Genomic DNA, 13,107 nt, shown 5'->3' with positions numbered 1-13,107 from the left:
CCTATCCACTCCCCCTTGTACCCTGTTCTGATTTAGCGGAGGCTATCAGTTGGGTTTCCCTTCTTCTAGGTGCTGAAATGGTTCGGACCGGCCCTGTCTGACACCCCCAAAAGGAAGCTTCAACCATCACATGTTGAAAAGCCCATGTCACACACAAAAATGAGAAAGTCTTCAGTCCGGACGCCTCTGGAATAGTGCTGAAGCTATGAGCACCTGCTCGCTCTCTCTCTCTCTCTCTCTCTAACCCGACTCCATAGCACTTGTCCTCCTGCATGCAGCTAACCAAATCGCACGCAGGATTCGCAGCTGATTCCAGAACAGCTGCGGATTTTTGTTCCTGTTCTTTTGCACCACCCAAAGTATGTTTGTGAGCGTGAACGCAGCCCTGGTTGGGATTGTGTGTGTGTCCCCCAATACTTGTGTCTTTAAAAACGGTGACACTATCTACTGCCAGGCATAATTTGCACACATTGAACAGGCTTGTGTAACGTCTCTGACTTTGTATAAAATAGATCCTAGACTGCTTGTCGCAGGAAAGGAAGCAGCGCAGGGCTGCTGAGGCCCCTTTCCATGCCACAAACACAAAACACACCTTACTTAACCTGCCTCTGGCCTTGGGGGCCTACCGCTGAGCTTGCTTTCCCCCCCTTCTTTCCTCTTGAAAAAAATTTCAATTTCAGTTTCGTTGTTCTGTATGGGACAATGACAATAAAGATGATCGTATCATAAAAAAATCTGTAGCCAATTCCACATTCCCTGCTTAACATGCCTGTGGACGTGCAGTCCAAACTAGAGTTCGAATTTCAGCTTCGTGAGAAGTGCGGTTTCTGCAAAGGTAGAACTGCGCTTGGGGTTGCCACAACCCTTTGGGGGCAGGTGGGCACAGCTGGCATCCCGGGGTGTGTGGCAGGACACGGGCTGCTGGAGGATACCAGACCAAACAGTGCAGGCACGCTCCCCAGTCATTGGGCAACAAGGCTCCCACCTCAGCCATGGTGGCGCCGACTCACCGAGAGAAGCTTTTTTGTACCACCTCTGTTCAGAAAGGGGAGGGCTGCCCAGTCCTGGCAGCCAGGGGAACATGGGCATGTTCAGGGCAGAAGAGGCCGAGCCACGGAAAGAGGAATTGAGTAGGGAGAGCGAATGGTGCATTGTTGAGTTTTGAGGAGATGGTTCCCCGAAACCCTTTCCGGATGCCATAGGAGGAACCGGTGGGTGCAGGCTGGCATAAGTGCCACACTGAGGACCACAGAACAGTGCTTACCTTTTGTGTGTCAGTGTGTGTACAACCACTCCAGCCTTCAATAGCTTGGTAGATGAGGTTCTCCTGAAAGCAAGTGCCTTGCTCTTTAAAAAGTGGAAGTCCTTTAATACCCATTTTTGAATCTTTTTCCTCAGCCAAATTCTGTACCATGGCAACTGGCAATTGCAGCCATCGCTCTGCAACTAACATCAGAAACTTCCCTCTTCTCTTCCTTCAAATAAAACACCTTTTCCATCAGAGAGCGCTCTGCCCTTGAAACCAGCTTCTCCAGGTTCAGCTGTTGCCCCCGCCTTACAAGCCTAACTTTTTTTCTTTTTTGAGGAAGAGGTAGGTTTTTGTATTCCAAATCTGCAAAGCTGCACATAATTCCCCAACGCTAAATGGCAATTCGTTATCACGGTGTGTCAGTTCCCAGAAAATTAACGTGAGTTGCATTTTGGTTCCTTATCCAAAGAAAGGCAGGCCCGTTTCCCGAAGGATGAAAGAGATAAGTTTTCAATTTCAAAAGATGAAAGAAGTTATCAATTTCAGTGCCAATATTTTCAACAAAACACTAGCAGCGGCTCTGTGTGCTACCCAGTCGTGTGGAAGGCAAGGAAAACCTTTCTTCCCAATGGCTAACCGCACGCGGTTGTGATGATTGTTAATGACGTAGGCAAAAACCACGAGCCCATTTGCCAAGTGGGGGGGGGGGGAGTCCTGCCTGGCCCCGAATATGGCGGTCGATGCAAGGTCTAGCATGAAAGCAAAACGTATGAGTAAGGGATGGTGGGAGTTCCAACAATGAAAGCACAAGGAGGCTGGGGGACTGGGAACGTACCAAAGCGATGAGTATTGGCCATTTGGGCCCGACCCCTGGGGAATTCTTGCTCCGAGGTCCAGACGACCATTGGCCAAACCACAGCTAGGCTGCAATTCGCCCCTTCCTGGTCGACATCTCCAGATCTCGGACGTCCAACCCCGACTGACCACCAGAGGTAAGTGGATCTAATAAAATGAAAAATGTGGCCCCCAAACTTTGTTTCCTTTCAATTTTCTCGGGTTAGTGCTGCCCTTCTGTTATGACTCCATCCCGCGAGGGGAGACAATCCAAATTCTGGTTGCTGCACATTCCCTCGCTCAATATCTCTGGTCTACAAGAGGCAGTAGGGGAGAGGAGGTGAGGGGTCAGGCCTGCCCCCCTTTGCTTTGCCCTTGAGCCCCACATCCAGTGAAGTCTCCCTGACACACGAGGGAGATGAAGAGAAACGGAGGCATGTGTGTGGACAGGTGGGGAACCTGCTGATGGGTCAGAGAATGGTCTGTGGAGTGGGGAGGCATTGTGATACTTCGGGAAGAGGGGGAGCTTTGTAAAAATGACAACCTTGTGATCTTGGCGTCTGATTTAGGGTGGCAGGACCGGTTCGCCCAAACTGGGCACCACAAAGGCGGATTTTTCACAGGGCGCCACTGAGATGTCAAAGCCCAAAGTCCGCCACTGTCTCAGGGAGGGAAAGTTGAGGTACAGTCAACCTCGGCTCCTAAACAGCTCCGTTTTCGACCGTTTCGGCTCCCGAACGCCGAAAAACCAGAAGCAAATACTCCAGTTTTCGAACATTTCCCGGAAGCCAAACTTCTGCTTGAGTGCAGGAAGCTCTTGCGACCAATTGGAAGCCACACCTCGGTTGTTTCAGAAGACGAACGGTCTTCCGGAACAGATTACGTTTGACAACCGAGGTTTGACTGTAGTTGAAGTTCAGGGGAAGTTGTGTTCCTGGGGGTAGGGACCCCCGTTCAAGCTGAACGCAACCTCCAGGAAACACAGACATCGCTCCAAACAGCCAAACCACATGCTCAAATCTTTATTGTTAAAAATATCAAGGAGGTGCTCAACATGATTTGGTTCCTGGATGTTGCTTCTGTTTGGTAAGCACCAGATAAGGAGGTGCAGGGGAAGGTCAGCGGTCCTGATGGTTTGTTGCTCTGACGGATGGAAAGCCCCCGATGGAAGGATTGTGGACCCGCAGCTGGTTACACCGGGTAACTAGCAACCTCTGCTACGCCACACTGATTGGATCCTCTCTTCAGCAGAATGTAGCCACCTTCACCCCAGTTGGGACCCCAGCTGTGAAAGGAAGATAGAGGGGGAGAGAGAGTCTCCATAAGTTGTAGTTTCAGAAAGCAAGAGGCGAGTGGGATGACTCCCAGGTGGGGTCAGACGAAGGATGCATGGACCTGGTAGTTTTGCTTCCCTTCATTTCACATCCTTGCAATCTAAAATTCAATTCTCCACATTTCTGCAGCCATTTGTGATTGGTTTTCTACTTTGAACCCCTTCGTGAAAGTTCACCAACACTTCTCCAGTGAGTGCATATCTGTATGAAATTTGGGTATAGGGAAGCTTGCATTGGGACGTGGGTGGCGCTGTGGGTTAAACCACAGAGCCTAGGACTTGCCGATCAGAAGGTCGGTGTTTCGAATCCCTGTGATGACGGGGTAAGCTCCTGTTGCTCGGTCCCTGCTCCTGCCCACCTAGCAGTTTGAAAGCGCATCAAAGTGCAAGTAGATAAATAGGTACCGCTCCGGCGGGAAGGTAAACGGCGTTTCTGTGTGCTGCTCTGGTTCACCAGAAGTGGCTTAGTCCTGCTGGCCACATGACCCGGAAGCTGTACGCCGGCTCCCTCGGCCAGTAAAGCGAGATGAGCGCCGCAACCCCAGAGTCGGCCATGATTGGACCTAATGGTCAGGGGTCCCTTTACCTTTACCTAAGCTTGCATTGGCCTGTCTAGCTCAGTATTGTCCATTCCGCCTGGTTACAGTGGCAGCTCCAGGAATTTAGGCAGAAGTCTCACCCAGTGTGACCTGGAAATGTGAGGGGTTGGATCTGGGACTCCCTAGGTGCAGTGTGTACACTCTGTCCACCCAGGTATCCCAATTTCCCCTGCTTTGCCAGGCAAAGCCTCTCCTCACCCTCCATGACAATGATCAATAAGCTCCCACAGCACTGCACATCCATTTCTGGCACCCGGGCTCTCTGCCCTACCTGTTCTTTATGATCCAATAAGGGGTTCCGTTCTGAGTCCCATAGCCGACGGCCAGGACGGCGTGGTTCAAGGATGTCCCGCAGTTGGGGTAGTCAAAGACTCCTGGATGGAGGGGAAACAAATTTCAGGTCATATCATTACTTATCTCCTTGGCTTGGGGTGTGTGTGTTGCATAACCCCATCCCCTCTGACGTTTCTCCCCTGAAAATAGGGACGTCCTATTCCATCCCCTCCAACGTTTCTCCCTTGAAAATAGGGACGTCCTATTCCATCCCCTCCAACGTTTCTCCACTGAAAATAGGGACGTCCTATTCCATCCCCTCCAACGTTTCTCCCATGAAAAGAGGGACGTCCTATTCCACCCCCTCCAACGTTTCTCCACTGAAAATAGGGACGTCCTATTCCATCCTCTCCAACGTTTCTCCCCGGAAAATAGGGACGTCCTAAGGAAAAGTGGGACGTTCTGGGGTCAAATATGAAACCAGGTGGCTTCTGTAAATCTGGGACTTCCTGGATAGTAGGGACACTTGGAGGGTCTGCTGTACTCTGCTTCTACTGTCTTCAAAAACCAGTTCCCAGGGATCACAACTGGGGAGTGTGGCTGTTGACCTCAGGTCCTGGGTGTGGGATACGGATGTGGGTATCAGGCTGGCCGCTGTGAGGACAAGAAGCTGGACTAGAGGGGCCAATGATCTCTCGTTATTTTCCTATGATGGGTCATAAACCCCAACCCTCCAGATTCCCTATACGGACGACTGTTTTCAATGCAACCCAGGGAGTTTTCTCGTCGCTGCATTTCTCCAGAATTTTACCTGAGCTGTAAAAGTGGAAGTCGGAGGCGTCCAGGGCCACAGTAACTGGCCCATAAGTGGCAACAGCTTCCTGGAGGGCAGCCTCGTCGTTGCTTGGGATATCCACGTAGCCGTTGATCCTGACTGCGAGGTTTGCGGATTTGTACGTACAAGCTAGATCCTGCAAAGAAACAGCAAGCAATTGCCGTATTTTTCCACGCATAAGACGCCCCCATGTATACGACGACCCCTATTTTCTATAACCCAAAATTAAGTTGTTTAGCTTTTTGGGGGGCGTGGTGGAGGTCACTTCCACCAATCGCTCCCCCGCCTGCCCGCCACAGCCGATTATTCAGCCCACTTGCCATGGCCGCAGCCAATCACCAGCAGGCCTTGCTGTAGCCACCAATCACCCGCCCAATCGCCGCTGCCAATCACCCGCTTGCTGCTGCCATTAATCGCACACACACCCCCCCGCATTCTCTATCCGTGTATAAGACAACATCCAAGTTTTGCCAAATTTTATTTAGCCAAAAGCATCATCATAAATAAGAATAAAAATTGTGCCCCCCACCACCAAGACCATTCCACTGTAACTAGCCAACCTTCGAAAATTTCAACACCTCTCGCGATGGTTTGACCCTTTTCCGTTTTAACAGTACAAATTTTACATTTTATTTTCACCAGTATACTAACACATGTACAGTGGTACCTCGGGTTACATACGCTTCAGGTTACAGACTCCGCTAACCCAGAAATAGTGCTTCAGGTTAAGAACTTTGCTTCAGGATGAGAACAGAAATCGTGCTCCGGCGGCAGCAGGAGGCCCCATTCGCTAAAGTGGTGCTTCAGGTTAAGAACAGTTTCAGGTTAAGAATGGACCTCCGGAGCGAATTAAGTACTTAACCCAAGGTACCACTCTACATTCAACCTCGGGCACATTACTTGATTGGGGATGGACCATGTTGCAATATTTAGGGAATAGAGAATGTCGAAGAATGGCAGTGTATTACTTCTGAAAGTGCCGATGAGGTGGGTTAAGCCTCTTAAGTTCAAACTTAATAAAATAATTCTCCTCTGTCCCTAACTAAAGTTTGGCCCCAAAGGAGTGAAGACGGAGAAAGAAGAGATTCTGTTGAGTGTGGCAAACAGGCCACAGGATCACAGAATGGTAGGTTTCGTCTGGAGGTTACCTGTCCAACGTAGGGGTAGCTTTGTTCCGAGTCGAGTCCGTGGTTATCCATCACGTACTGGAAAGCCCAGCTTGGCCACCCGCCATTGCAGCCTTGGTTGCCCTGCTTCCAGGAGCAGTCGACCAGGTTTTGTTCGCTCAGCGAGACCAGCCTGCCAGTTGTGCGGGCGAGATAACCTTCCAGGGCTCCGGTGGCACTGAACGCCCAACAAGACCCGCAGCTACCCTGTGAAAAGGGACAAGCGATTTGTGTCAGGCTTCAGGGAATCCGCTTCCTCCCCCCATGGCAGTAGATAAGCAGAAGAAAGGAAAAGGAGTCTTCTTACCACTTGGAAACACTAATAATCACAGCGAGAGAAGAATACATCTCCTAGAAATGGCGGTGCTCCTAATTAAGGATCACACCCCCTTCCGTCCTTATTAAGCTACATCACCTCTATTCCTCTCCTAAATGATTCCCCAAAATTCATTTTTTCTATCATCTTTTTCATAAAAGTCTATGAAGCATTGTCAAAGGCCTTTTCAGCATCCATAAACAATAAGGCAGCTAGTTTCTCATTTCTTTCTTCCATATATTCAATAATATCTATTATATTCCTTATATTGTTCTTCATTTGGCGACCTAGTAAAAACCCGGTTTGATCCCGTTGAATCTGTTAACGCTTTCTCTTCCAGGGTTTCTTCTCCTAGCTGTTCCCCATCCAGTATTTCCCAGCTTCTGCCTTCTGAACTGTGCCCCTCTGCAAGCCACTGTTCCAAATCTATACTGTCCTCCTGTTCCTGGGAAGTGAGACAAAACCATTTTCTTTGGCACAAGCTGAATCACAGCAGGCTAGAAGCAGGCAGTGGACGGGATGCATTGGGGTCAGGCGGAGAAATGGCGCCTACTTTCATCCCTCCCCACAATGGAGGGATTCTCATAATTGTAGCCAACTTTGAATCCCTGGCTTTGGTCATTTAAGCCTTCCCAAGTGGCGATGCTACACTGACCTGATCTTTCACTGGGGTGACGTAGCCTTTGGAGCGCCAGTCCACAGAGGAAGGAAGCGAAGGGTTGTCAGATTTTTGGAACAAAGTTGTTCTCCGGCCACGCTCTCTGGGCAGTTCAGGGCTGAGTCCATTCAGTCTCTCCATGAACTCTGCTTTAGTCTGGGGAGGAAAGAAAAGCGGTAGTCGTAACAACAACAACAATGGCAGTGAATGTCCTGTGTGAGTGTCTGGAGGTGGTTGGAGGATGGGTGGCGGCTAACAAATTGGGGTCACCTTCAAAGGCAGCCCCACGTAGAGCGCATGGCACTAGTCCAAGCGGGAGATAACCAGAGCATGCACCACTCTGGCCAGACAGTCTGTGGGCATTGAGGGTCTCATCCTGCGTACCAGATGGAGCCGTCCTGGACACAGAATTGACCTGCGCCTCCATGGACAGCTGTGAGTCCAAAATATGATATTTTATCATGTTTTTAATATTCTGTTGGGAGCCGCCCAGAGTGGCTGGGGAAGCCCAGCCAGATGGGCAGGCTATAAGTAATAAATCATTACTATTATTAATACAGTGCTAGCAATTTTAGTATTTATACCCCACACATCTGGCTGGGTTTCCCCAGCCAACCTAGGCGACTTCCATCACATATAAAAACACAAATAAGACGTCAAATGTTAAAAACGTCCCAAAACAGGGCTGTCCCCCGGTGCAGCTCTTTTTGAGGCTCAAAGCGCCTGCGATGTTATGTGATTCTAGTTTAGATATTATTTATTGTAACTGCTGAGTGGATTTCTGTTTAACTTTTATATGCTGAAATTATTTTATACTATTCTAATGATTGTTGAGGAGGGACGCGGGTGGTGCTGTGGGTTAAACCACAGAGCCTAGGACTTGCCGATCAGAAGGTTGGCGGTTCGAATCCCCGCAATGACGGGGTGAGCTCCCGTTGCTTGGTCCCTGCTCCTGCCACCCTAGCAATTTGAAAGCACATCAAAGTGCAAGTAGATAAATAGGTACCGCTCTGGCGGGAAGGTAAACGGCGTTTCCGTGAGCTGCTGTGGTTCGCCAGAAGCGGCTTAGTCCTGCTGGCCACATGACCCGGAAGCTGTACGCCGGCTCCCTCGGCCAGTAAAGCGAGATGAGCGCCGCAACCCCAGAGTCGGCCATGACTGGACCTGATGGTCAGGGGTCCCTTTACCTTTACTAATTATTGTTGAATGTTACTTTTTTGATGTAGGTTGCCTATTTTAAAGTTGTTGAATCGTCACATTTTTGCATTGCATTAGATTGTTATAAGATCTTCCGCTTGTAAACCGCCTTCAGTATTGTAAGATAGAAAGACGGTATACAAATTAAAAATGATAATGAATTGATCAGTCAGCTGGCAAAACCCTGAGCTCAAACTTCGCCTCCCTCTGTCGTGAATCCTTTGGTGATTTGAGGCATCAAGAGAGGATTAACTAGTTCGTGATACGAGCCGAACTCTTACCAAATCGCCCAGGTGGTTCATTGCCATCCGATAAGAATGTTTCCCCAGGGAAGCTTCGCGGTTGTGCTCTTCAATCATCCGGAAGTTCTCCTCCCATATGGTTCTGCGATGGTCCTCTGAGTTCCTCTGCAAAGAAGACACTTGGCTAAGAATAATGGGCACAGTCCAAGACCACAACTTCCCCAAAAAGGACCTTAGGAGACCTTGAGGCCAGGAGAGGCCAGCTCCAGGAAATGATGCTAAGAGCCAGGGTGGATTTGATTTAAATCACATCGATTTAAACCACGATTTTAATCACTAGTCAGTAAGACTTGATTTACATCATTTTTTACTTTTTACAGAAAGACTCATTCTTGCTGGTACCGCCTTAATGTTTACAACCAGATGAAGGCTTCATTTTTGGAATAATAGGTTTTCAGAGTAGTTTTTACAGTTGTATCAAAAATTACTGATTTGGTTCTACTATTGGCAGATAATTATGAAATTATGGTGAGGTTTAATAAGTTAACTGTTTATATTTGGACAACTTTTCTGCTGTGATTTATCAGAAGGAGAAAAACAATCCTTTCCTTAATAACCACTTAAACAATTTATTTGACTAAAACAATAACAGTATAGCATATGTATCTGTGTTTGTTAACTGATGCGGTTAAGCGTTTTTCTTATTTAAAAAAACCTTGGACTGAGTTTTAGCACACATGAAAAACTTAAAACAAATCCTTATTTCCTGATGAATAGCCTTTGGATTATAATGTAACTTAAATAGAAAACCTTTAGAACGATTTTTTCCTCCAAAAGCATTTTATTTTAAAAATCCGATTTAATTGTTTAAAAAAAAAATCATTGATTTTTATCCACCCTGCTAGCAGCACAATTTGGTTGCTCTGATTTCATGACCAGCTGGAGAAGGGGTTGGGGGATGTGTTAAGAGGGGACTCACCTCGCGGTAAACCTTATTGTGGGTCATCTTCCAGTCTCTCCAGGCTTGGTCCAGCGCTGGGTCTCGCGCTGCAGCAAAGGTCCTCAGCAAGACCAGCCCGGTCAGGGCCACCAAAGAGATCAGATGCATGTCTACACAGGGGACAATCTAGTCAGTTGCCACTAGAAGAAAAAGGTCAAGTTGCAGGCCTATGGGGCTGGAGTAAAAAGTTAAATGACCCCCTGGACGGTTAAGTCCAGGCGACTCTGGGGTTGTGGCGCTCATCTCGCTTTACTGGCCGAGGGAGCCGGCGCACAGCTTCCGGGTCATGTGGCCAGCAGGACTAAGCCGCTTCTGGCAAACCAGAGCAGCGCACGGAAACACCGTTTACCTTCCCACCGGAGTGGTACCTATTGATCTACTTGCACTTTGAGGTGCTTTGAAACTCCTAGGTTGGCAGGAGCAGGGACCGAGCAACGGGAGCCGGGATTTGAACCGCCGACCTCCCAATTGGCAAGCCCATGTCCCTTTAAGAACTTAGAATCTGGCTCAGTATGTAGCAGCTTCCTACGTTCCTGCGTATTCTCCTAAAACCTTTTGGCCATGAGTTCCACAGGCTAGCGTTGTGTGGCGCAAAGAAAGCCCCTTTCTTTCGTTTGGGCCCAAATCTCCTGATTGGTTCCGTTGCAGGTGACCTCCCCGGATCTCCTGTCTCTCCCCCCGCCCCCCACAATCATTCAGCCCAGAGGTCCAGCTCCGAGGGCCTTCTTGCAGTCCCCTCCCTGCGAGAAGTGAGGTTCCAGGGAACCAGGCAGAGGGCCTTCTCGGTGGTGGCACCCACCCTGTGGAACACCCTCCCATCAGATGTCAAGGAAATAAACAACTTTCTGACTTTCAGAAGACATCTGAAAGCAGCCCTGTTTAGGGAAGCTTCTAATGTTTGACATTTTATCGTGTTTTTAATATTCTGTTGGGAGCTGCCCAGAGTGGCTGGGGAAACCCAGCCAGATGGACGGGGTATAAATAATAAATTATTATTGTTATGGTTATTGTTACATGCTGTAGTATCCATGCTCTTCTTTCTGGTTCGTCTCTAAAACAGACTTATTTCCCCTGTTTCCACCATGCACAGTGCAGCCTCAACATGTCTGACCACTCCTTCTTAAATCCAATAAATTATTATTATTATTATTATTATTATTATTATTATTATTATTATTATTATTATGTTCACAGCCACTCTCCCAATATGTTTCCTGCCAAACCTTACCTTCTCGCCCGAATCGAAAGATCTAGAGACTAGGATTTCGTCTGGCTCTCAACCTGCCTGGGTTCAGAATAAGCCAGAGACTCCTTTTTTATAGAGACCGAGTCCGATTCACTTTAAGTTCTTGGGAACGTGACTGAGTGGCAGTGGCGTTTCATGGTCAAAGGACGCCGTGTGCCTGTTTACTTTGCCACGACTCGGTGGGAAAAGCCGCAGCCGGGAGTTTGTGGGTGCCCAAAATCTCATATTTTCTTACGGGGGGGGGGGACCCAGCATTCTGTACTTATACAGTCGTTTCAAAGGTTGCAGCTGTTAGCCTTGTGCAATGGGCAGAAGATGTCTGGCACTCACAGGGCAGATGACAGCCATGTCACTTGGATCAGATTTAGGAATAATTTAGGAATACAGCGGTACCTTGGTTCTCAGACTTAATCCGTTCCGGAAATTCTGTTCCAAAACCAAAGCGTTCCAAAGCCAAGGCGCGCTTTCCCATAGAAAGCAATGCAGTCCGTTCCAGACTTTTAAAAACAACCCCTAAAACAGCCATTGAATGTGGATTTTACTATCTAACGAGACCACGGATCCATAAAATGAAAGCAATAAACAATGTGCTGCAGTCACACAATCCATCTATCAGTAGCTGAACTGGGTTCCACGCAGTCACAAAAACAACATGGAAAAGCTGCAAAAACGAAAACACAAAATAAATAGCAAGAACAGACAGACCTCAGCAGAACATTCAAAATGGAGCATATTTGGCTTCCCAAAAAAGTTCGCAAACCGGAACACTTACTTCCGGGTTTGCAGTGTTTGGGTTCCAAGGTACCACTGAAATTCCATTATATGATAAATGTCTCCATGCAATGTCTCCAGCCTCATAAAGGGAGAGGGGATGTGATAAACCCTAAGATTGTCCTTGAAAATCATATGGAAACTTCGCTGCAACGAGGGATGCAAAGAGGGCCTGTTCTTTTGTGCAAAGAAACAAAAGAAACCGACTCTCCTCTTTTTCTTACACCTAGTCTGGGGTCTTCTGTAGCTCTGGGTCACAGAGGACATTCACCTCTTCTGTCAAAGTCCCTTGTCTCCCCAAATGCAGAAATGGACGGTTCCAACTTCCTTCTGTTTGGAGCGTATGTTCACTATGCCGTAAAACTTTAACGCATGTGGCGTCACCCAAACCATCCTGGGAACTGTTCCTTGTTACGGGTGTGGGAACCGCAGCTGTGCGAAGGGGCAAACTACGGTTCCCGGGGTCCTTTGTGGGACGCTGTGTGCTTTGAGTGCAGGGCCGGGTTTAGGTTTGATGTGGCCCTCAGCTCCTGAAGGTAACGGGGCCCTTTCTATGCCCAGCTGTCCTTTGTCCACAACAAATGGCCCCTGTTCCTTTGTGTTGAACACCGTGTTTTTCGCTCCATAAGACGCACCTGACCATAAGACGCACCTAGTTTTTAGAGGGGGAATGCAAGAATTTTTTCTTTTTCTTTTAAGGGAGCGCTGAGCAGAGCCTGTACGCCTGTGTGTGGCGCTTGCAGGCTTTTCCCCAGGAGGGCGGGCTTTTCTACGAGGTGAGAGAAGGACAGCTTACAAGCCAGGGCACACTGGGAATTTCTGCTACGTGCCAGTATGTGCCATTCACGTCAACAAGTCCTTCAGGAAGTCATTATTAATTGCGGGAGGTTGAAGCGATTTGGCTATTTTTGTTTGGTTTGGTTAGCAATCGCTGTAAATGGAAACCACGAGTCGATAAAATTATCGCCTTGCGCCATTTTTCAGGGAAGCCTATTGGGACAGCTCAGCCGTTCTGATAACATTAATTCCCACACTTTCGCAAGCCAGCCTTGGGGGTGAGGTCTGCCTGGGATTTGCACGTTTCCGGCGACTTCTGTTTCAGAGGCTGTAGCTAAAAATACTACTGTGCAAAGGAGACAGGCATTTAAATTTAGGGAAGCTTTCTAATGTTTGATGCATTACTGTATTTTAAGATTTTGTTGGAAGCCGCCCAGAGTTCCGGTACTTCCGGGTTTCGGTGGGTCCGTAAATGCAAGCTGAAGTGTCTGTAACCCGAGGTATGACTGTAGTAAACACAGGTCAATAGAAGACATTTTCGCTGCAAGACTTTTACTGGAGCCCATTTCATCGACAGCAGCGGATCAAAGGAAGAAACATTCACTCAAAGC

The 13,107-nt window shown here is 48.2% G+C and overlaps 1 protein-coding gene across 1 annotated transcript; it reads right to left on the bottom strand.

The window, feature by feature from the left end:
• Positions 1–3,166: 3,166 nt before the first annotated feature.
• LOC310697488 (procathepsin L-like) lies at positions 3,167–8,354 on the bottom strand. Its single transcript, XM_083484188.1, has 6 exons — positions 7,648–8,354; positions 7,261–7,419; positions 6,272–6,496; positions 5,100–5,259; positions 4,287–4,389; positions 3,167–3,368 (listed from the first exon to the last, which is right to left on the bottom strand). The coding sequence occupies exons 2-6, from the start codon at positions 7,402–7,404 to the stop codon at positions 3,275–3,277; spliced, it is 726 nt and encodes a 241-aa protein (XP_083340314.1). The 5' UTR covers positions 7,405–7,419; positions 7,648–8,354; the 3' UTR covers positions 3,167–3,274.
• Between the last annotated feature and the right edge of the window lie 4,753 nt (positions 8,355–13,107).

Source organism: Podarcis liolepis (genome assembly GCF_965112155.1).
Source record: "Podarcis liolepis genome assembly, chromosome: 18".
In the NCBI taxonomy this organism is placed as follows: Eukaryota; Metazoa; Chordata; class Lepidosauria; order Squamata; family Lacertidae; genus Podarcis; species Podarcis liolepis.
This window is presented reverse-complemented; position numbering and strand designations above follow the sequence as displayed.

Coding starts and splice junctions, on each gene's coding strand:
- LOC310697488 (XM_083484188.1), bottom strand. CDS start 7,404: ATGGAGAGACTGAATGGACTCAGCCCTGAACTGCCCAGAGAGCGTGGC. Junction 6,497..7,260: donor TCACCCCAGTGAAAGATCAG/GTCAGTGTAGCA, acceptor CCCTTTTCACAG/GGTAGCTGCGGGTCTTGTTG. Junction 3,369..4,286: donor TATTGGATCATAAAGAACAG/GTAGGGCAGAGA, acceptor TTCCTTTCACAG/CTGGGGTCCCAACTGGGGTG.